This window comes from Gallinula chloropus (genome assembly GCF_964237585.1).
Source record: "Gallinula chloropus genome assembly, chromosome: 7".
NCBI classification, from domain to species: domain Eukaryota; kingdom Metazoa; phylum Chordata; class Aves; order Gruiformes; family Rallidae; genus Gallinula; species Gallinula chloropus.
Window position 1 is genome coordinate 30,385,934 of NC_140092.1, and position 25,081 is coordinate 30,411,014.

General features: G+C 37.6%; 1 protein-coding gene across 2 annotated transcripts; it reads right to left on the reverse strand.

Moving 5' to 3' along the window:
• Window positions 1-1,274: 1,274 nt before the first annotated feature.
• On the reverse strand, window positions 1,275-24,835 carry PDLIM3 (PDZ and LIM domain 3). Of its 2 annotated transcripts, none has more exons than XM_084266881.1 (8): window positions 24,594-24,835; window positions 19,091-19,242; window positions 16,811-16,895; window positions 11,960-12,147; window positions 7,880-8,143; window positions 5,126-5,253; window positions 3,911-4,022; window positions 1,275-3,204 (listed from the first exon to the last, which is right to left on the reverse strand). In XM_084266881.1, exons 1-8 carry the CDS (start codon window positions 24,684-24,686, stop codon window positions 3,015-3,017), a joined length of 1,212 nt encoding a protein of 403 aa, XP_084123007.1. In that variant the 5' UTR covers window positions 24,687-24,835; the 3' UTR covers window positions 1,275-3,014. The 2 variants fall into 2 exon arrangements, with proteins under 2 accessions (XP_084123007.1, XP_084123006.1); XM_084266880.1 differs by lacking the exon at window positions 11,960-12,147 and adding an exon at window positions 11,459-11,526 and having other exon boundaries at window positions 24,594-24,833.
• Between the last annotated feature and the right edge of the window lie 246 nt (window positions 24,836-25,081).

Genomic DNA, 25,081 nt, shown 5'->3' on the forward strand with positions numbered 1-25,081 from the left:
AGCAGCATACTTCTCATGTGAACAAAAGTGTTGGTCAAATTTTTTAAGTGATGAAATGTGGTTGGAAAACTGATAAGTTACTGAGTTGATGGAAACAACATAGTTTCTTTTAACTACTTCAGAGAACTTTTTAGATTTCAAATTGTTTGCAACACTTCAGCATCAAAGACCAAAAGCATTTGTATTGGAATAATTGATATGAAAGTACCATATAAATTAATCTATGTATTTTCAGATGCAGTTATTGGGGTTTTGATTTGGAGACTTACAGTCTCATCTACGTTTTTAATGTCTCCCAGAACAGCCCCTGTTTATGCAGCAGTAGCATAGCTGAGAAAAGCTTTTCACACCTGTTGGTCAACATCTGAAGAGTTGAGATAACAAGCATGTGAAGTCACACTAACTATTTTTCTCTCCATCTATAAATAAATGCCATGGCTCTCTTCAGCTTGAAATATATATATATTAAAAAAAAGTCTGGACACAGCTGAGAGGCATAGTAGCATTAAGATATCATGATTTACTGGCTATGCCATTCTTAAGCCACAAGATAAAGTGGGCAGTTCTTTAGCTGGAACCTTTGTAAAGGATTTGTGCCAAGAACCACTGGTGCCCTGTTGAGATAAAGAATGCAGCCTCGAGCACGCATTAGAGAGAAGGGCTATATATTTCTCTCACATTTAAACATTTATTTCAGTTCCTTCAGACTGATGTAACTGTCTGTATCCTCTGTCAGGATGAAGGATTTTAGAACCTGCATTAACTGAAAATCTTTGTTTCCTTTATGTTTTACTAGTGCAAACGTTTTCACATAGGGCAGTACTTACAATTACTTACCTTCTAATTTTATCAAGGTCCTGTCAACCTCCAACCTCTCAAAATAGCACCACGTGATGATGCAATAGCACTAAACTTGCCTCCCAAGTTTTGGCATCAGGTCACACATGTTCTGTGACTTTCTTTTAACCTCGCAGTTCTTGTGTCTACTTTTCTGAGTTTCCCCACATTTCCAGTTGGTATGTTGGGCTTGCTGAAGAGGGAGCAGTTTTGGGCCTTCAGTTTTGAAAGCACATGCTGTCATTCACTTTTAGAAAGCTCATTTTGCTGGATTACACACTCAGATCCCTGATACAAAAATTGTGTTTCATTCTCCTCAGCAGTTTGATAAATCTGAAACATATTCCTCTGTCAGACTGAAAATGTCTATAATTGTCAAGCCACCTGACACTCCCACTTGCTCTTTTTTCATACCACTTGAAAAGAAATATGGAATCTTTATCATGTGTAGTAGATTTATTTTTACCTTCAGTTACTCCACAAAGAAATGAACATTAGGCAAATATTTTAAAACACTGATGACAGCTTAGTAAAAATAGACATTATGTGCACTCTCACTTTCAGAAAGATTTTCATGTTTATTTTATGGGCTTCATCAATGGAAAAATATAAATGCTACATATAGCCTCCAGGATACATGTTTTGTGCCCAGAAATAATTCAGGGACTAACCTTTAAAAGGGTGCTACACTTTTTTCCTGTCTGCTTCTGATATGCAGACATAATTTATAAATGCAATGAAACAACACATTTTAAAAACATTTAAATTCTGAAATAATAGTTTAAGACATTTTGAAAAGTCTTTGAATATGCAAACATTGTATTTCAAGCTTTGGGACTCATCTGAATTTCAAAAATCATTTTAAAGCTTGTACAGCTGCTTATTTTGATTCCATATTCCTTCTTACATTTAGAGCTTCTTACATTATAGAACGGGGACAGTATATAAGGTCGTTTGCCACTGAGTTGATAGTTTCTCCTAGTCTTGTAGAAGATACAAAATTTTGTAGATCCTTCTACTCTAATGTGGGTTCAGAATACCCCAATAAATCATTTATAAATTGTGTTGATATTTTTTTCAAAATGCTAAGGTTTGTGATTTAGATGTGTATATGCAGCTGGCATCTACCTGAAAGCAGTGCAGCCTTTAAAAAGTTTCACAAATTGCTTTAAAATCTCTATTATTTCACCTACATTTTTTTCCTTAGGACTTCACCAAGCGTTTTATAGAAGTTCTTTCCTTTGCATCTTTCAATCAACATTTATTTTTAAAGCTGTCCAAATTTTAATTCACTGACAATCGAGGTATTATGCTGACATTTCTTCATTGTTTACAGATGTGAAATCCCAGTCCTGTTTTCTGCAGAAATGCTTTAAAATTTACTTTCATTCTCAATTTGCAGTGAGTTCCTATTAGAGTGTGTGGGGTTTTTTCCCCAAAAAACAATGGATGTGTGTGCATGCCTCAGAACAATTTCCTGCTAAGTGGTGTGAATGCTGATTCCATTGCAAATCATTAAAACAATGCATAACTCCTCTCTTGCTTCTTACTAAAGAGTCATTTTATTCTATGACTTGATATTTATTCTTTATCACAGTTGTTGCATCAGAAAATTAAGTCAATATAACCCCCAAATTCAAAGCAAAGTAAGCAAAATCTATCTTTGGCATACATTAATGGTAGTTGAATAGATGGTGGAAGCAGACACGAACTGGTTTTGCTATGCATGTAAAATAGCTGCTTTTCTAATGATCTGTCAAGTTTCTACCTTTGTTAGGGCCCAGCCTATAACACTTTGATGTCTCTGGTGTTTGCACAGGTACTAAATTTATGTTAAAAATAATGTCTTGATCACAGCACTTATGTATGTGCTGTAAGATATCCTGTAATACCTCAGCTGCTTCACTTTGTTTTTATTCCAGTACAGCTGTTTAAGTTTCTAGTTTATACTTCATCGAGTTACATTGGCGACTTCAAAGATAATATTATAGCAGAATTTTACTTGTTTAATATGCTACTGCTGGCTGATAGGGACTTCCACCTCCCTCAGAATCCCACAAGGAAAGGTTTTAAAGCTGCTACTTTGGAACCAGGCAGAAGTCCTGACACTTGTACTGCAGTTCTAAGCTGTTAATGGCTTTTGGTGTGCATGCATGTATGTGTGTGTTATCGTAAGACTAGCACTTGGGGAACACGGTCACTGCTTCGTATCCTTCTGGTGGCCTCATGCGAGCTCTTGCATGAACTTCACAGTACAGTTGGCCCTCCACAAAGAAGTAGCCCTTTTGTTTCAGGTTGAGATCGCAGTCAGAGCACACAAAACATTCTGGGTGCCGGTATTTATCACGTGCCTTCACCACTGTTCCTCTGTATGGAAACAATCACAAGAAAAACACAGTTCAATTCACATGAATTTAAAGTGAGAAGAAATGACACAAAATTAAGTTCTAGGTGTTTATCTTAAAGCTTTTAGGTTGCATGCTTGGTGGTTTTGCCTACTACTGTATAATTTCAGGTTGGACACCGAGTAAGTGACATAAAATACCATAGAGTTGATCACAGTGGAAGACTCGAGTTTGAAAAAACAGGTGAGTTGGGCTACAACACAGAAACTATGAGACACAATGAATTTAAACCCCACATTTCTTTTCTTCAGTGACTGTGTTCTCTGAGATAGTCATTATCTGTGTTGTTTGGTGATGTTAGTGATGTCATTCAGATAGACACCTGGTAGCTTTGAAATAGGCCTACAGAGCTTTCTGGATGCTCCCACTGGGTTGGGAGAAGGATGCTTTACAGTACCAAGAAACTCTTGGGAATTCACAGCCTGAGACAGTGTAGCACAGGTCACTGTTGGTTTCATTGTCAAAACTGGAAGGTGTCTAAGGTAGATGTTAATAATTTGGGATGTAGAACAATATAGTTCTAGATCTCTGTTGTCTAGAAGCATTTTTCTCCTAGTGCAGGCAGACACCAAGACCATCAGTTGGAAAACATTCCCGTGGTCCGCAGCAGTGTTTGGGGACATGTGCTGGAACTAGAGATTTCTAAAGCTAAAAAAGAAACAACTTACAGAATCCCACTCCCACACTTGTCACACAGTGGCACTTTCTGGGCACCAGGCATGGCAGATGGTATCTTTGTTACAGGTGCTTTCACGCTCCTTGTACCCACGGGGCGTCCCTCTGTGAACCAAAACAATCCTCTTATGTCCAGGCTAATACAAAAGCATCTGATACAGTTAAATAATTCTCCTGTAAATACACTTCTGAATATATTTACAGGCTTTCACTTATATCAGCAAACAATGACATTTCTCTATACAAGTTTAACAGGTCAGATTCCACAGTTTTGGAATTGGGAAAAAACACTGTGTAGCTGTAGTCAAAAAGCCAAGTAAAAAAGAGATTGCATATACAGTGCTCTCTGTCTCATAGACATGAAATTCTCTGATAGTAGGTCATTGGTATAAGGGAGAGGGAGGAGGATTTGGCTTTAACATAATATAGTCAAGACCTACTGTTAGAAAGATTCTTATCTATACAACTAACCATACAACAAATTCAGAAAGATAAATAACATGATATGAATATAAAATTACAGCAAAATACAAGAAAATGCCAGGCAAAAAATCACACAATAATATATATACACACACACATACGCAATTAGATATATTTAATCCCTCTCTGGTAAATACTGAGATGTAAAAATTCTGAATATTTACCTTTTAGGTTAATTTAGTTGCATTTTATTCTTTACACTTACTATAAATATAAAAATCTTGTAGCCCTTAGTGGTGTTATTTTCAAAACTTCATTTCAAGAGAATATGACTGTATTGTCTTTTTCGATTTTTAATTAGAATGAAGAGGGGGTGGATAACAATTATTCTAGGAGTTGTTTTAAATGTCTCTTTTCCTAGATGTGGAAAAGAGTGTTTTCTTTCTTGGTATCATGAGTGTATGTAGCTTGTCCAAAAAGTTCTCTTGTATAAAACTTTTTATTGTCCAGTTAAAGTCATCTTGGTACATTAATGATCTTAAATTCTGAGAAGTGAATCTGAAAAATGTGATGCACACCCCCATTTCATTCACACAGGGGCCTGATAGCTATAAAAGCAGAGGGGAAATGCCAGGAGGCTGGAGTGCTGTCTGTGAGATTCAGAACGGCTTGGCCTTTCAGGAATTCTTACAGCTCTGATCTCTCATATTTTCTTCCCAGATTCCCCCTTCCCACAAACATTTAAAAATACTTATGAACAGGTGAAATAGGTCATTATTAACCACCTTCCTCGGAGACTAAATTCTGGAGCACCTTAAAGGAGCCAGACTGGCGAGGTTGACTGGGCTCCTCCTGGTTGGCATGCAGCATCTTGTACACGTCAGACTGAGGCACTGAGTTGGGAGATGGGTCACTGTAGCACAGGGAGAAGAGCAGGTAAAGCAGTTTAACAAACATAACTTAAAAGCAATAGCTCTACCAGGCATGGAATATGATTCAGGAAACAAACATAAAGACAATGTGTTCCTACAACTCCTGAAAAACTCTTTTCTTCCAGGTATCATCGCTTCATATAGCCTTCTCTTGATCTAAAATGTGCTGAACAACATACTTGTGCAATTGTTATAAAAATAAATCTACAAACTCATAAGACTTTTCCTTAATTACTGTTCTGGCTCTAATGGCCTTTAGCAACAGGCCGGGTACCCGTGTTAAACCTCAAAGTGGTTGCAAACTGCTGTACCACCCAAATGCTCTTTGGTACCATATCCAGAAGTTCCCTTTTCACAGCAGCTGGCCTCTACAAATGTGAGGCTGTTAAAATCACAGCTCGTGTGTTTACATGAGGTCAGCCAAAAAGTAAGCAAACAAATCTCTTGAGAGAGTGTCATGTCAGTATTCTTATTTTTCTAAGCTGGCTCAATCACTCATTAATAGAATGATTACTTGGCTAAGATAGTTGTAACTTATTTAACTTACCCAGATGGCAAAAATTAGTGAAGTAGTTATTACATAGTAGAAAACATTGTAAGGTAAGCATTGATGAAGGGAAATCCAATTTTAAAAAATCAATTAGAATGGGACATGGCTTAAATCTTTAAATGCCAAAATGATAAAAAAATAGTAAATTGTTATCCAAACAACAGTAGATGGTTGGATTTCCACTGACCCGTGAGCCAGCAATTTTACCAAGACTATTTTATGGTATTTTAAACTATGTTGAATGTTTTAAGTTGATCATGACACTAAACACCCTAAGTAATTGAGAGGAAGAATAGGTGACTGTATGCACGGACAGGAATTAGGCTGAGTGTGTGGCATCTATAAATTTCAAGCTGTTACTGGGACTAATTAGAAAGGTGCAAATTTACTTTGATGAAGTCTTGTTATTTCACTGCATAAACATACAGTTTAAATTTCCTGTTACAACTGGCCTCCTGCTGTCTGTTGAACCTTAGGTAAATTTCCACTGGAAATAAACAACTAATTCCACAAGGAATTAGACTGGGTTTGGGTTTGATTTGTTTCCCAGAGTAGCATCTAAGCTGTCAGATGACACAGTAAGAGCAGCCACAGTTGGGCAGTGACCCTTGTTGCTTATGTTAATTCTTTGCATCTTCTTGAATCAACGGATTTCTCTGACCTGTCTTTGAGATGCTGAAAAAAACCTACTGCTTTCTTCTCCTGTCACAAGCTTTTCTATTGAAGGAGCTTGTTTTTTACAGTTCTCACCAATGGCTAATTAAACCCTTGATTCTCTCCTCTTTACTAAAATATTTCTAAACATCAAAGCAGTGATAATATGATTATATACAGAAGGCAAAAATCACCTCAGCACAAGGATGCTAGATAACATTTCTAAATGAATATGTAGTGATAACTAATGCCACAATGAAAGAGACATTTCAAACGTCCATGGAGTCACCTCTCAAGCTGGGAATGCCACAGGCATTTGTGGATTACTCTGGGCTTCACCCATGATTTCAGGATAAAAAACCCCAATTTTTTGTTTATTGTTCTCTGACTGTTGTGATAGAGGGTAAATACTCATGCAGGAGAGCAATACCACTCTGCAAAGGCTTAATGAACTAGTTTTAATCAGATAGAGTGAACTTCAATACCTCTATATAAACATGGATTTTATGGTTAGTAACAGCCCAATTCTGCAGGGTGTTGAAGAAGGCTCATTGGTGCCAGTGATTATTGTTTATTTAAAATATTAGTAATTAGCGTTGGTGTACACCATACATACTATGAATTATTAACTTGGGTGCTGTTGTAAAGCAGAAAAGTAAATTACTATTATGCAAAAGTGAAGATGAAGCAATGTGAGTGGTGAATCATTCCTTGAAAAAAATGAAGTGTTTTAAAACTTTTTATTGCTTAATCACTGTTGTTATCCAGACAATTAAGGTTCCTACCTGATTTTTAGTCATTGCAATGGATAAAGTTCGTAAGTCAGAGACAAGTTAGTAGTTGGCTCTTTTTGGACAAGAACTTGTCATTCAGAATGACTTGTCCTGAATGGGAGTTAAACAGTCAAACAGTATAACCATCTACAAGATTTCCTAAGCTTCATAATTTGAATTTCAATAGCTGTAATAAATCTGAGTTAACAATAATAGTTTCATTTTAATGATATGTAATATGAATATAACAGTATTTTATTAATGACTGTTAATAATTTATCAAATAGTTATTACAGAAAAATATTTCAACTATAATAAATAGTTTCAAATTTTGAGGGAATCAGAATTTTGATGTGGAATGGTCAGTCAGCTAATAGTCCAGGTAGTATAATCAGTTTTACTTTATAAGATTATTTCCTATCAAATACTAATTTGTAAATTCTGAAAGACTCTTGTAATATTCTGGGTTAAAAATCATAAATTACTGGTATTTTAATGCAAATGCTGAATGGCTTTTAATTGCTCAGGTTCTTTCTAACTCTCCCACCCATTACTGTAGAAACAGTGTGACATTTTTGGTATATTCTGAATTTGTATGTTCATAAATACTGAAGATACCACTCTAATTACCTTATTACAGGTGTTTCCCCCAGAGCTGTAGAAACTTGGCCTTGCAGTGTTTCCATGATATTGTCATCTGAGTACAGCTGCATAGGTGTGTTAAACTGAGCGTGCACAATCTTGACACCGGGCAGCTCCATCTCCAAGGGAATGTTAGGGGCCATCTTAGACACCGCCTTCAGCTCGGTGGGGCAGATGCTGCTCACCGTGCTGATGGACGAGGGGGTGCTGCGCCCACTGCTACAGTCAATCCCCGAAGGAGTGCTGCATCCGCTGTGTTAACAGCCGGGGTTACAGAAGAGTGCGCAGTGTGGATTACAGAGGATAGAGAGAAAAGTACAGGGATACGGTGAGGTTAACAGGGCTGGGAAGCGTGAATAGAACAGGTAGAGAAAAGCAGAAGTATGGAAAGTGGACAAAAGCAACAGTATGTGCATTCTGTGAAAAGCATTTTCCCATAAAAAGTATGAATGACAGTTGAATTCTGGCATGCATTCCTTGGACCTGATGATCTCTTGAGGTCCCTTCCAACCCCTAAAGTTCTGTGACAGTAACATTTCTTTGATAGATTGAATAATTCAGAATATAATATTAACTTTGCATTTTTAAGGCTAGATTTTATTGAGGGTTAATTAACTTTCCCTCAAATTATTTGTTCTAGGTGAGTAATTCTTAACCTCTACAAAAAGGTAGCATAGAAAGATTCTGTGAGTTGTCCTTGTCAGTGACAGAATAAACACCTGCAGTACTGGAATCTGAGTCACACCATTCCAGTCCTGTACCCCACAGCCATCTCAGGCCATAGTTGAAGTGGCTGCTATAGTGTAAAATAACCAGTGTGACATTTCCTAGATTTCCTTAAATTCTAAATTAAGATACTCATTAATCTTTTAAAATTCATTTAAGCATATATATACATATATATTTGAACATTTCAGAGATGAAAAGATACCAGACATACTTTTGCATTTCTAAATGACAGTGTTTCCAGCAGAATGTAAAGTGGTCCTTCACAAGAACAATGGATATATATTTAGAGAATTAATTTTACTTCTTTTGAATTATATTTTACATATAATTTATATGTAAGAAGAAGATGAACAGTTTTTTAGAAATATTAAGGTTGCTTGATGTTACTGAAGCTACTGCACACCAAATTGAGATCTCTGGAAAAGGATTAGTAAAATAACATGAATATCGAGCCCAGTCTTTTCCAGTGTCACTAATTTGAACACTTCAATTTTTCTCCATCAAAACCTCAGAGGTTTTCTTTGTTATATTTATCTGCTGGTGCTGTGAAACAGCACACAACCAGGCTTTTCACAGCCATTGTGAAAATATCACATCATGTGTGTGATATTCAGAGCGATGAGATGGTAAATGCTCACTCTTTTCCCTCCAACTTGCATATCAGTGTTGTGGTTGGTTCTTTCCAAGCTGAAGGAGTCTCTGTAAACCTGGGAGAATACTCTTATTTCCCAGTTTGATAGTACAGTACTCTGCCCAGAAGCTACTCTTGGGTGAAGACAACCCACAAATCTCCCTAGGATTCAAATGGGAGCTTGTGAAGGACCACTTTCTCAGAGATGTAAAAGGACATATATATATTTCCCTATCAAAGCCATATCAAAAGACAGGTAATTCCAGAAATGGTAGGCAAGCCTTAAAGCAAAAGTACTGCTCTGCATCATCACCTAGCACGAAACAGCCAAAAAATTCACACAAGAGCAACTTACAAACTTACAGTCTTCTCTTTCAGAGTAATCAAGCCCACAGAGTAATCTTGCACAAGTTTTGTCAGTGCTGATAGTGTTAGTAAATGGAAAGTAGCAGGAAAAGGCTAGAAAAGCACTACTGTTGCTATTGGCAGCCAAAGTAATGTTAGAACAGAATAAATTATAAGTATAAATAAAATGCAATTACATATTAAATATATTTTCCAGTTAGTTTTGTCACAGTAAAGTCCAAAATGATGGCAAATATCCAATCTGTTGGCTCAAACCCACAGTCCAGAATCAGCTCCTCCTTTGGTCAGGGTCCTAAAGGGATGTTTACAGTCATGATGGCAGTTTGGGTTTTGCGATGTTCAGCAGAGGGTGTATATTGAGCCAAATTGATGGAAAAGTGTCAGACAGTGTGACAACCAAGGTTTTGCCAAGTGACACCTTGCATCAGAGATGCTGTCCTTTGTAGACACAGACTTCTCTAGTGCTAGAAAGCCTTTACTTTCCCAAGTAAGGTTCTGAAACTTGTGTCACTGCCAGCTTAATTTTTGCAGGCGCTTTCCCCATTGACATGCTGAAAAATGGCCACCTCAATATGTGAGGTTTCTGAATTAGGAAATTAGGCTGTTGATACACTCATTTGACTGTCCAGATACCTGATTAGGTACCTGTAAATGGTACCTCATGGTCCAAAAGTCAGTGTAGGTGCAGTATGAGAGTCCTGCCTGCGGTTAGAGGGCATGCGTGTTTGCTCAGGACTGTTTTGTCATTTACCCTGTGTCAGCATCAGACTGCAAGGAGAGGTGGGCACTTTTTCTCCACTGTGGCAGTGCTCTGCACTGATAGTTCTTGTTTGCAGAAGGGTGGGACTCTAATCATCTTCTACAGTCTCCTCTTTGTCACTCAGATGGTTGAGTGACACATCTAAACATTAAACACATCTCACAAAGCCTATAATCCATATGTGATTGTTCTTTGCACACAGGAATGGATTATCATCCTGTTTCCTGGTCTGGTTTGTTAGACTTAAATTAGTATAGATGAAGTGCAGGCATTTTAAACTTTCAGGATGAAATACAGAACACTAAGTCTACTGGTAATAACTGCTAGAAAGGGTAACAAGTAATGTCACAGTTTATTGCATCACCCAGGCAGATTTGAGCTTCCTTGTGTTTTTAGCCACAGAGTTTGCACTGGTTTTTTGCCTGTCTGCTTAATAATGTATAATAATAGCAAGGCATTTAGTCCCCAGTTATGCTGGAGGAATATTACACTAAAATGATGGATGCAAATATATAGACTTTTCTGCATTTTAGATCTTTATGTGTCTGTGGCATCAGATCTTTCTTCTGTTTTAACTCTGCCTTACACTGCATTCTGAACAGAGGTCTGCTGAAAAGCAAACTTAAAATGGCCTAGATGATAACGTCTATAACTAGCTTTCTTTTATTTAGAAAATTAATAAATTACATGTATTTGCATTTGGACAGAAGGATTTTAGAGTACCATAGATTTATAAGGATACATTTTCTGGTGCTAGGCTGTAAACTGAATCAGATTCATGAATGCAATATTTCAGGCTCTTAGCATAACTGAGATGGGACTATGGACCTGCCTTCATTTGGAAATAGAAATTTGAATTTAAAGCCTGATCTCTTCAAGTCAACCATTTAAGTTTGTTTGTTGGGTTTGGTTTTTTTTTTTTTTTTGGTGTTTTGGGTTTTTTTTGTTAATTTCAGTGTTAGGCTATATACTACTATGAGTATAACTGCATCAGTATGCTCTATTAACATAAATAGTGAGTATCCATTAAAAAAAATAACACCATGCATCCACATCCAGCACAGCACTCAGAGCTTATAACCTGCTTCGGCCTGAGACTATGAAAGGTTTGGGCCGAATATTATGCTTGTGTTCAAAGTAGTTCATATCCTGTAAAGAAAAGAGGGTTAAAATAACTTTCTTTGGCCTACAAGTGCTTGTTCTAGTTAAAAAGAAAAAAAAAAAACAGTTTAAAAATTGTAACCATGAAGTAACCGTGCTTGGCTTGTACATATCTGCTACTCAGTTTACAACTGCTTTAGCCTTCAGAAGTGCAGATGTGAGAGGAGGATGGTGCTGCAGCCCAACAGAGAGCAAGTTTTGGCTACCTGCGGTGTTGCTACTACAGAGCTGAATGGATAGTTTTCTGTGTTGGAAAAAATGGCTTCATTTATCACCTTTTGGGTTTTTTTTGTTTTTGGACAATCAATAAACTCCTGATTATCAGAAGAAAACAGCAAGAGCTGGACTTTTTAATGGAAAACAGGACAGATAGTGATATACCACGGATGACCACGTACTATAAGTAAATACCAGTACTCACTTTTGCGATGAGTTAGGGATGAGCCCCCTCAGCTGTCCGTGAAGAGCGTCTTGGATATTGCCAGATGAATACAGCCCAATGGGAGAATTATAGGAGGAGCTCACTACCTGTCTTTTGGCATCAATATTTGCTGCTGCAACAAAAGGCTGGGCCCTTCTGTTGTGAGCTGTACCAATAGGCTTGAATTCCTGTACATGATGGGCAGACAAAATACACAAAGCTACAATGCACACCAAAGCTAGTAACGAGTAAAACTGACAACATGAGTGTTGTTAATCTCTGCAGTTTTTACTTGGGCTTTTACTCGTGTTATTTTTTTAACTGGTGCAAACATGCTATATTTTTCCATGATTTTTCCATATGATACTTACAGAGACTATTACTATCCTGCCTCAGGGCAAATGGAAGACAGTCCACATTTGGAAACAGTGTGCAACTTTAAGAAGAAATGTTAATGATTCTGTTATAGTTACCCACTGCATTGTTCTCTATATTTTGAGCATTTTTGCCTTCTTTTAGAAACTTTTCCTGCATGGTTAGCTTAATTGCTTTGCTTTAGTGCTTATCTCTGGTATTTACATTTTTATTCCATACTGGTAGAGGGGCTTTAAAAAGTGTGAAGATTTTATTGTAAAACACCCCCCCCTCATAATTTTAAACACTTCTTTTAATTGAAATAGTCTTGATATGACTCAAGTTGAGGATGTTCTTCTGAACTCACTCCATACTTTGAAGCCTACCTATGCATCAAAAATTATGATGCTGTATAATCTAAAGATATATATATATATATATATGTATATATAAATGTTTTTAATGGTGACACAACACCTGACATCTTCAGCTTTAAAATTATTCAGATGGAGTTGTGGTCTTTTATTTATGTCTTGCAACCTGTACAAACTTATTCTGCTAAATAGAACTCTAAACATAGCAGGTTTTTGATGCTGAAATGCTATTTTAGATTACCTTTAGTCATTCTTTAGCTAAAAAAATTCTGATTAGAACAAATAAAACATATTTAAAAAAAAAAACCCAGAATGGGCACTTGAATACTAAAATTCACAGAATAAATCAAGATAATAAGGGCAGATTAGATAAGTATTATGACTCATATGGGGGTGGGACTTGATCTCATGAGGTCTCTTCCAACCCCTACAATTCTGTGATTCTGTAATTTCTGACATTTGTAGATTTTTATTTATTCCTCAGAGCCTTACTTCTTTCATAAGACAATACCAAATCTCTGTTCAAAATTTTGTGAATAATTTATAAAAATTAGGAAAACCTAAATGTCACTCAGCCCTTTGTTTTCATTTAAAACAACAGTGTCAGAAATATATTTAGGAACAGACCTAAAGAAAAGTCATGGATATATAGAATGTGCAACCAGAAAATGCAAACAGTAAAAAGCAGGTTTATTAAATGTTTAGCAGCATTGCACTGTAAGAGGCTACTGAAAGCAGCAATCAGATAAAAGAGCACAAAGATTTCACTTGCAATTCCTTGTTTCTGTCTGATAGAACTGGGTTGCAATTAACAAAATGTATTAGTAAATGGAAATAATCTACTAGTATTTAGGATCATGTCTACTTAATGAAAGATATTAATGTTGAAGTATTTAAAATGGATTTATATCTATGGATGATACAAACCAAACAAAAGCAACCATGAACATTGTCATTTCATCCCCTTTATTTATCGACAAGCGAACATCACAGAAGACGTGACACCACTATAGCATGTTTACAAGGTAACAGTTGTGAAACAAGTATTTGCAGTTAGTTAGACTTAAATTCCATTTCCTTTTTAACTCATCTATTCATATAAAATGTCAGTGACAGAACATACAGCAGGTAAAATAGTCCAGCTCTTGTGTTTATTGGATCACATTGAATCTGTGGAAAGTCCTCCTGTAGTTCAAAAGCTAAATGAGAACTGGAGGTTGTTGAAATGCCTAATAAGGAATGTTTGAGAACTACAGTATTCAATTTCTTATTTTTTTTTCCCAGCTGACTGATGTCCTTTTTGCAGGGCTAACTACATTATGCATTGATACACGTTTTAGGAATAGAATGAACATAGCCCCTGGTGTTGGTAGAAGTGCATCCGACATGGATCATGTGATGGCATTCCATGGGGATAATTGCTATGGCAGTACACAAATGTTTACCTTTTGGAGATATCATGTGACTAAAATCTTTATTTCTGAATGCTCTTATGGAAGAGGGGAGAAATCCTCAAAACTGGACTAGCACAATTATATTGTTTCAAAATTTTATTATAAGCAGTAACAGATTATAAATTTACTTTTTAGAATAAAAGGTTTGGTTTTTTTCTTGATATGTTTTACTTATCTATGTGTATATTATATTTGTGTCTCCCAAGAATGTATAATGTCTTCCGTGGCCAAAAGCCTAGTCACACTGAAATGTTCAAAGACAAAAGATAGAGGCAAAAAAGAAAAGCCCAAATAAAAACAATTCAAGAAATTTTAAGTTAGGTTAAATGGATTGTAACTGATAAAAAATGTAGGTGTCACAGTAGTGTTTTACATTGATGATACAGCAGGAAGGACTTACAAAATAATTTTATAAGATAAAGTTTGCCATTTAGACTGTTTTATTTTTTCTTCCTAATTATATTCTTTGAGAACCCTGGGATCTAAAGTGCTTGTATATGATGTGATTGTATTAGTAGTACTTCAAGTAGTCTGTTGTTTCCTATTATATACCCATCACGTTAGAAGTTGCTCCAGGCTAATGAAAATAGGTGGCTGGTTTTTATATGCAGCTTTCCAGAGTGGCTCTCAGTCAGCCACATACTGCTGTAGGTTATTTGCTAGTATTGTTGCCTTGGTTCCTTTTCCCAGAGGAAAAAGTAGTGAGTGCTTTCGTTGTGTTATGACAATTGCCTGTATCAGTCTCCAAACTGTTCCTTGTTCCATAGCTGCAAGTAGGCACAGTATTTTTTTGCATACCAGTTTTCACATAGCCATTCCCAAGCATCATTTATTATAATTTATAATTTGCATTCATTGAAGCCAAAGTAACCATTCTTTGGCCAAAAAGTTGGCCAAACTACCAAACAATTTAAAATATTTTTACTTTCATTTGTAGCTATCTTTTATTTGCTTGCAGACAGAAATTAAGTATTTACTGAGAAGATTGTGTGAGTCTTCATCTATTATTGTTATTTAGTTGGCTTATAATGTATTTTAAACTGTTGTCTTCCCTTTGTGAAACTTTCTTAGTGGACTTGAAAATGTCTGTCTGTCAAGGGTGAAAAAAAATCTTACTAGATTTAAAACTTCTATGACCTTTTGAGTAATTTAATTATTCTATAAATGGAGGAGATCCTTTTCATAGAACTCAGTGCATTTCCATTTCTGCACACCAGTCGATGTGCACAATGCTTTTGGAGTAACACCATAGTGCTTTTGGATTTTTCTCTATTTGTCTGGGCTTCAATGCCTTTATTTATTGCTAGACTTCAGCAGACTCCAATATGACCCAAACAGCAGAGATTACAGTTGTGCAATCTGAGGTTAAAGAAACTTTTATATTGTACTGTTTTTACTACTGGTATACACACTGCTGGCTCTCGTGTTGTGACTAAATATGCAATAAAATCTAATTTAAAATTTCAGCAATCATAGGAGAAAAGGCTATATTTTTTCCACAGGGAGATCAGTGTGATGGATTTTCTCAGATGTAAGAATTTAATCTAAAATGTAAATTGTCACTACGACGGTTCTGCATATTTATTTAAAGGCATTGCTATTTTTCTGGGTGCTGCTATTTATAAAATATGCTGGGTACTCCTGATTTTCCAAGGAAGAAAGGAGAGAGATATCTACACATTTTTAAATTGGAAAGAAGAGGGAGAACTGGAATGCCATATTTATGTTTAGGAGAGTCTCTATGAAAATGAATTGGTGGAAGTATTTATGGCAGAGGATTTATTGAAATGGAGTCTGCACTTTATTTTCTTCTCTCTCAGATAGCACAGAAGGAAAACTTCAACATATTTGCTTTGATCCTGGGCTTCCAGGATCAGCGGAATATTCTTCCTTCCCCCCCTCTTAAGAGAACAGGAGATATTCACGTAGGTTAAAGAAGAATGACAGAGGAGTAAGGCAGTAGTTGTAGGCAGTAGCTAGCTAATGTTTAGCAATATGGAGACGTTGGCTCATACTTTGCACAAGGGACTGGATGTGAGTTTGAAGAGAGAGGAGGATTTTAGTTGATTGGTTTTGCTTTGGTCATACACAAGAACCAAGACTTCAGCGGTCAGAAGTTGTGAATGGTTTCTTATTAATCAGTATATGGGTTTTGTAGAAATGTGTAACTTTCAGTACTGTGGTGTAGTATGAACATGTGTGGAAATAAAGAGCTCTAGTTAACTGCCTGTTACATCAAAATCACGTTTGTGATGTGAGAAGCGTGTTGCTTTGGTACTTGACATTTATTCCCAACTGAAGACCTTTCTCACGTGATTCTCAAGATTCTCAAGAATCTCTAAAAGAGTTAAAAGAACTTAAATCATATCAGAATAAAAGGAGCTACTCTTGTTCCATAATAAGACTATGGCGTTACACACAGTTTTAAAGAAAAATGAGAATATGCAGTAACTTGTTAACATTTTGTTTCAGCTATAGCTGAAAAATCAAAACCATCCATTCTGATAACGTGATGTTCATACATATCATAATTGTCATGGTTTGTATTAGCTTAAACTGGCAGATAATGAGTGAAGTGCTATTCAAAGAACTTTTATGACCACGAGGGAGATCATTTAGAGTGTAAAAAGATGAATAGAAATGGTTAGGTAACTTTTAACAATTCATACCTGTGGTTCAGCTTCCAAATTTATCTTGTAGGGATGTGCTTTGCCATCCTCTGAAACTTGTGGGGACCATAATTTAGTTCCTGCCCTAGAAAGAAAGGCAGAATTTGACTTCAGTTCCTACAGTGTTGCATATGTCCCTGTAATGTATAATGAAGCAGTTCTGTTCTTTTTTAATATTTTGACAAAAATCACATCAACAATACATGTGTACTATATGTAATCAATATGTATAAAGTGTATTTTCCTCATAAAAATTTATATATCCTATCATGGAACAGAGTAGAATGGTTCTGTTTGGAAAAGACCTTCAAGATCATCAAGTCCAGCCATCTGTCCAGCCCAACTAGGTCCAACACTAGACCATGTCACCAAGTACAACATCTACTCTTCTTTTAAACACCTCCAGGGATGGTGACTCAACCACCTTCCTGGGCAGCCTGTTCCAGTATCTGACAACCCTTTCATTAAGATTTTTTTCCTAATATCCAACCTAAACTTCCCCTGATGCAATTTAAGACCATTTCCCCTTGTCCTGTCACTGGCTACCAGGGAGAAGAGGCCGACCCCCACCTCACTACAACCACCTTTTAGGTAGTTGTAGAGAGTGATGAGGTCTTCCCTGAGTCTGCTTTCTTCCAGACTAAACAATCCCAGCTCCCTCAGCCGCTCCTCATAAGATCTGTCTTCTAAACCCTTCACCAGCTTTGAGGCCCTTCTCTGGACACGCTCAAGCATCTCAATGTCCTTCATGTAGTGAGGAGCCCAAAACTGAATGCAGTGCTCTGGGAGCACCCTCACCAGTGCTGAGTACAACCAGTGGGAAATAATCTGTCAATAGTTATCAAATGCAAAGAGCAGTCAGAGCCTTTCTGACTTGTGCTGACCAAACTTTGTACAGTTTTTGGATTTTTAATGGTTGATAGAATTAATTTTGGGTCCTCAGAATACTTTGAACAAGTAACTAGTAATAATCCTAAATCTGAGCAACATCAATTTCTTTTTCTATTATCCCAGTATCTTTGCAAAGCCTGGTTTTCAGTGTAGAAGGAGTGCAATCTAGGTATGTAAAGTGTATGTGCTGTTGCAAATAGAAGTTGCACAGATGGTTCAGTCAGAGATAACAGACATGCAAATATCAGTTACAATTCTGTTTTGATTGACAAACTGAAATTTGCCAGCTAATGTTGAAATAGTTTAATGTTAAATATTAATCTAGTACTGTTTTTTTTATAAATACAAGTATTTAGTATTTTAAAAGGATGCAAATATTTCACAGGCACAACGACACTGTATGTTGAAAGTTGCTTCCTAAAAGAGTTGCTGAATGGCATATATCAGTCTGTAACAGAACCTAGAACTAACTGTAGGAATTTTTAACCATGACAGGTGCAGTGCTCCTCTAAAAAACCCACCCCCCCAATAAAACACAAAAAAACAAGAACCTTTTGTATTTGGAAAGAAATATTATGATCAGCTGTAATGAAGTGCTGTGGATCCTCGAGGACCTCTGGTCAATCACAACTGTCTGATGCTTGGAGGCAGCTGAGAGAGTGCACTAGGTGGTGTTGATTAAAGGCTTGAGCTAACTCAGGGGATGAGGAGATGTGGGTTTTTTCTGTTGCTGGCTTTAGGTGAAAGAAATGAACCCAAAAAGGGTTCTGGACTCCTGCATTTTAGGTAAGAGAAGCTTTTAAATTTTCCTTTGTTGTTAATATTGTTTTGAGAATCCTGCATTTGGGTTAATATGTTGTGACTGAAGAGGTTGGCTTTAAACCCCCTCCTTTGTCACCCCTTATGGAAGTGTGGTATGATGTTGCCTTCCTTAACTGTGAGGCTACATGAGCTTCTTTGTGGTTGGGAGTAGGAGGCAATGACGAGCAACTGTGGCTTGAGGGAGTGTTAGAGCATGGAGGTAACTGAACAAGTGGCAGCTAGATGAGGGCTTTATTTCCCAAAAAATATGAAGAACCATTTAATTACAGGCAACAAATGTAGGATTTGAGGAGTCAGCAGAGGCAGTAGGTGGTATGGCTCACAGCTCAGTAAATATGGTGAGTAGTTTGAGGGAAACTGTTGTTCTTGTGCCTGTGAAGAATTATTCTGGGTCAATTTGCCTAATCTGGATTTGGTGAGGTAGTTTTGGGTGCTTGAAATGTAAAAGTTTTTGTGGAATTCCTAAAACTATTTAAAATAGTTACACTGTGTAATGGTTACACTGTATGATTGGTTGGTTGGTTGGGCAGTATCTTCTTTTAGAAGTAAGCAGACAGGTACACATACCTCTCTATCTTCAAACTAAGCTGATGTGTAGCTGCTTTAATTCTCTCCTGGGCATCGTTATGTGTCATGCTTTCTGTGCTTAGACCATCGATAGCTATAATAACATCACCAGGGCACAGGTTGGCAGCTGAAGCCTTGCTTCCAGGTGTAATCTGAAAAAAACCACAAAATTCAACTGCTTAAGCACCATGCATACCTGGAAATTGATAGAGAAAATAAACTTCACATGCTTCCCTATTTCCTAGAGTGTGTGTGTGTGTGGGGGGGGGAGTGGGCCTTTGAGCAATATGATTGCTTACAAAAAAAAAGCGAGTTCTTAATTCTGCCAGAATACCCACTTCCTATTGTCAGATCACCACATCAATGCTTTTATTCATTGTAACTTCAAATTAGGTGGAAAATATCTTCACTCTTCTGCATTAAATTGTTTCCACTCTGATTTCTGTAGTTACTGTAACTTGTCTTTGAATCTTCCCTCTCAACTGCTATTGTGTAATTTGCTTGAAAAAAAGATATTTAAGTCTTTCCCTTACAACTGCAGGCAAGAGCAGAAGAATAGAGCTGTTAAGAAGTTGTGGTACCTAATGCTCATGTACATGATGTGCCACTGACTGGATAACCTGGGAAGCCACTTGTGGCTTTACCCCACTGAAGGACAAATACAGCAGTTACTGAGTTTTCTGCTTGCTTGGCCTCTCATGTCGTATCGCCAAGTAATCACAAATAGGCTAATAATACTGGAACTAAATTTTTCATTCATGTCTAATACAATCCCTGAGCTCCTTAAACTGCTCAGCTTTAAGTCTCACTGCATTTGAGTAACAGCGGCCCTGATCCTTCCAGGTGATCTGTATGGTGCAATTCATACATTGTGGAATGGTACTCAAAGTCAGTGATGTTCACAGAAATAACCCAAAGCTTACTTGTCTGTGCTTGCTTTTCATTTTTGTTTTTGGTCTTGTTGATGAACTTCTACATCATGGTTAAAATAATTGAAATGCAACATAATTCTGTTTTAAATGAGGTATTGTAGAGACCTTAGGTACTGGTAAAACATTTCAGAATTGCAGGCCTTCATTTGCAAACAACTGACTTCCACCACCACCACACAATTTAAACCAATCTTTGGTCACTGAATGGGATTTGGGTCTCTTAGGTGTGTGTATTGTCACCTCAGGTGACCTTTGATAACAAAAACAGCAACATGAAATTGATGGATGTAGCACGTAAACTTCTGGAATTCAGCTCTTCTGGAACAGCACAATAAAGGACACCTGTTGTTTTATCTTAAGTAACACTCCTTGCTTATTTTAAGCAAATGAATCCCAGTATAAATGTCAATATAGTATTATTTACAAGAGCAGTTTCTAGTCTATACCATGTATGAAGTAAAAAAACTATTGGAGAGAATTTATCTCACCGTGGGCTCTCTTGCAGCCAAAGCAAGTGCTATCTCAATTATTAAAAGAAATCATGTGTTATGGGAGACTGGAAAACATGCTATGGAGATATTTTTCAATTCTGGTTTTTAGCAGTTTTCCAGCAGAGGAAGGGAGTAAAGCTGCCCAGAGAGACCGCTCCAAAAGAGACCACAGGTCTCTTTGGAAACTGGTCTTGTGTAGTGCATGTTTAACAAAGTCCTAAAATGAATAATCTGAGTATGAATTGAGGAAGTTACTTGTAAATTCTAAGTTTGAAGTCTTTAAAATTGTCTGCTTCTCAGACTGCAACAGCTGCAGGTGTAGATGAATTGGACTGAGACTGCTTATGTTGCTGTAATAACACAGGTAGAGATCATGCTCCTCTCTTTCACCTGGAATGGCTCCTGAGATCGAGTCTGACTGCTGATGCTGTAGAACCCAAAATGGGCAAACCCATCCATTCTTGTTTCCCTCTCAAGACTGAGCTTGCTTGACTAGGTTAACTTTTAGATCCTGCCTTTCATGGACCACACCAAATCACCTGCTGTAGCTGTGGCATACTGCAGCATTGTACTGAGATAATGATCCTGCCTTATAAAGCAGCATATCTGCCTGGCATGGTGTGTTTCCCTGCATCTGTGCTGCTGGTGGGCCTAACTCTGCATTGTCAGCAGTAATGCACAATCCCTTGGATTTTCTTAGCATCGTGTCACCAGCTTAAGTGACAACCACTGTGTGGTGGGATGGCATCTGTATTTCCTGTTCCTTAGCTGAATTGATTATTGCCAAGCTTCTGGGATATGCCTGTTGGGCCTTAACACCTTGGTAGAGGCACTGAGCCTCTACTTGTCCAGGCCTTTTGGAGTACAGAGCTACTTGCCCTTGTATAAGCCTTTCCCTCATCTGCTCTTTCCATTTGATAGAAAGAGCTGGAGATTTTCCCTAGGATGGGGTTAGAGGAGTATGGCTGTGTGACAGCTCTTACTCCTGAAATACTGAATGGAGAGGAAGTCTCAACCATTGCTTATGGGAAAGGGGGCAGACAGAAGTACTGCAGCCTATATTTTAAGGGAAGGGACCAGGTTGTGCACTCTGAGGTTACACCATGTACTGGGATTATTGAGATTAATATTGGTATCGTGGGTAAGTGATACTGCTTCTTAGGAGCATATTTGAGATGCATTAAACGTGTATTGTGAATGCAGAATTGTACCACGACTGCAGTGCTTGTTGCTTGTACTTTGTGGCTTGTTGAGGTAGATTCTAGTGGTGCTTTTGGGGAAAGTTCTGCCTTGTTCTTCAGGACATGTCTGTATGGCATGCCTGTTGTTTCTAGGTATCTCACAATACAAGGATAGGTGTCATCAGAGCCTATTTAAGACATGGGGGGCAATGTCTCCTATGAAACTGAAAAATAACCCTCTCTGCATCTGTTAATAGCCTTGTGAAGCTCATCATGGCACCTCCATCATAAATATTGCAGGCTCTGTGTTTTCTGAAGAGGGTTATGATTGTCCACAGACAAAGCAGCTAAATATAACATTGAGTTAACATAAATACTTGCATTGTGATCTGGAAAGATTTAAATTAAAGTAGAACTTAAATCTAGAGTTGATATTTCACCATTCCCCCCAACCTCTATGAGTTGTGATTGTTTCTGTGATGCTTTATTCAATATGACTTCAATTCTAGGGTTGCATTCCTCTAAATGCTTAACCTAAAACATTATCTTCTGGTCAGAATAAACTGGAATTAGTGAATTTCAATAAGACTAGGCTTTTTATCAGTCTCATTAACATAACTTCTTTGCATCTCTGTGAAGTTCCAAGGAATTCAGGAAATGTTTCCATTATTTCTTGTTAATTTGTTGGTTTTGACCCGAGCAGAATCTTAATATGTCTATATTTAGTTTCCTCCTGTTCTTCCTATTCTTCTGGTGATCGTGATCTGTGGTTTTTGCATTTGCTTAAAACAGTCAAGAGAATTTCCTTGCTAGGGAAACTGCAGATGGGTTTTTGAGATGTCATCTGTTCTTTAGGCAGATTGATGATGATCTCTTATGTCATCTGTCTCTTGACAAGTGCTAGTAAAAATTTTATCTTGTTGAGTAAGGACTCTAGCCAACCAAAACTAACACCTCTCCAATTACTTTATTCAAAATGTGTTTAAAGATAACTTCTATTTATTGATAAATATAATAATAATTTTTTCTTCCCAGGACAGTTAAACCAAATGTGAATGGGCTGCTGGTGAAAGCTTTTAAGAAGGGAACCTATGCTCCAATAAGCAAGGCATATGGATCTTGTGAAGCATTCCCTGCTACTTAAGGGGTACTGCATGAACTTATTTAGGGATTCTTCTTAATATATGCTGCAGCAAGAAAAATATTAATTTTAAAGAAATATTCCTGAACTTGAGCTAAGCTAACTTAAACACAATTTTTCTCTATGTGTATTTTATTTCATTTCATAGTTCTCCCTCAAATGGGATTTTTGAGTATTTCTGTAATATGCTAGGAACCCGTGGCTTATATCTTGTGAGGCATTTGGTAGGTATGAGTCAATTGCAAAATCATTTACTCTTTAGAAGGTTACATTTATAGTAACATCCTTTGTTATTGCAGTTTTAAACTCCATTGCACTTAATCTAAACACAAAGAAAATACAAACCAGACACTGCTAAAATATTTTTCATTAGAGATAATGGAAACTATTTTTCTTTTGGAGGCCCATAAAAGGCAATGAAGGCCCCAAAACATCCAGAGATTTTTTTCCTTCTTTTTATTAATCCTTTTGTCTCCCGTTTCTCAAAAGGATTTGCTATGTCCTATGAGTATTTCTTATGAAGCCACATACAGTCAAATAGCATTCTGATTTACTTCTGTTTAAAATAAGTGAAATATTTTATGCTCATATAAATCTGGAATAAATGTTTAAATTAACTTATACTAGTATAACATGTGAAAGGTTGGTCCTTAAACATTCTACAGACTCTTGTTTAGAAGCACATTTTCTGCAAGGCATCACCAGTGGTATCCATCCTTCAAGGCTCTTGACATGTATTTAATACCAGGCATAGTGGATATATTGAGTCATAGTGCAGGGCAGGTTCTTAAAAAACAAAACCCGACCCCAACCCTGGTGATTTGGAGGCTCGTGGAAAACACACTCGGTGTGTCTCGGGTTCTGACAAGCAGCAAAAATGTGAGAAGAGCTAATTCTAGTCTGCTGTGCACTGAACACAAGTTTTAAAATATACAAATTACCAAGTTACATATACTGTCTGTTGAGTGGATCTATGCCTGTAGATGTACAGCAGCTGACAGTGTTCTAGATGCTTTGTCCATTGAGTAACGGATTTCTTGTATACACTGCAATTGCTAGCTCAGAATCCATTAAAAATGAAGGCTGGGATTCTTACCCTTTATGAAGGGGGGTTAATGCAAGCTGTCTGCTTCTAAATATGGCAGAAAACACCAAAGAACTCTCTCCTTCATGCTCAGGACTTGGTAACTTTATAATAATTCATTGATTTAACATTCAGAAAAGTGGAAACCTTTACATATGTAAAACCAGGTGCTGTTGCCTTTGCTGGCAATAATCAGAACTTGGTTTTAATTAAAGTAGTCAGATTAATCTTGTAAAGTTGGCAGGGAGTTTGCAAAGCACAGACTTCCAGACGTGAGGAGCTGCTGCCAAGCAGCCTTCTCCCCCAGTGATCACAGAGGCTAGTCGTGAAAATGATAAAAGTGGGGTCTGGCCTTTCGTAGGCTCAAAACTCACTCTCTTTCTCTCTCTCATCTGTATGCCTGAGGAAATCATGCCAGAGTTTTCCTGCCACTGGGGCACTTGAACTTTTGGGGCATCAGTTAAAGCCTCTGAGACCGATAAAGCCGTCCCCAAAACACATCACACACAGCTTGTAAGAAGCGTCAGCGTTCAGCTGGCTCTCTTCAGAACTAGCAGCTACTTGTTAATCTGCTCACAGCTCTGTCTGCCTCTCAACTCCAGAAAAGTAAGGGGCAAAAACCTGCATTAACAGATAAACATAATAAATAGAAAGGACATAGAAAGAATACCTACCCTGGTTATAATTAAGGGTTGGTTGAAATCTATTCCTCCTGAGAGCCTGAATCCCCAGGGTGCCGGTCCTTGGAGAATAACGTTTTGTGGCATCGTGGGCCGTTAATTTTTGTCTTGGTTACAGTTCTGTTCTCCTTAGGTCTGTGTGAGGAGCCGAGCTGCAGGAGGAAGGGTGCTGCCAGTAGAGCACCTGCCGGGCAGGGCAGCTGACCCCGTGTACCTCTTAGGAAGTTTTACTCATCCCACAGCTGCGGGCACGGCACTTTATCCCGGCTCGGGGGGTGACGTCAGCCAGTCCCTCAGCTTCTCCACCCACAGAGGGGAGTATCGAACTCCGACAAATAAAGCCCGAATGCTGGAAAGTTTACAAGTAGTACATCAGCTTTATCTGCTGCCTCGGCATCCCCCTCAGCCCCACAATCAGTAAGCCTCAGGATGCAGCGTGGCTCTGGTGTTCTTAAAGCAGCCCTGCTGCTTGTTTGATAGCA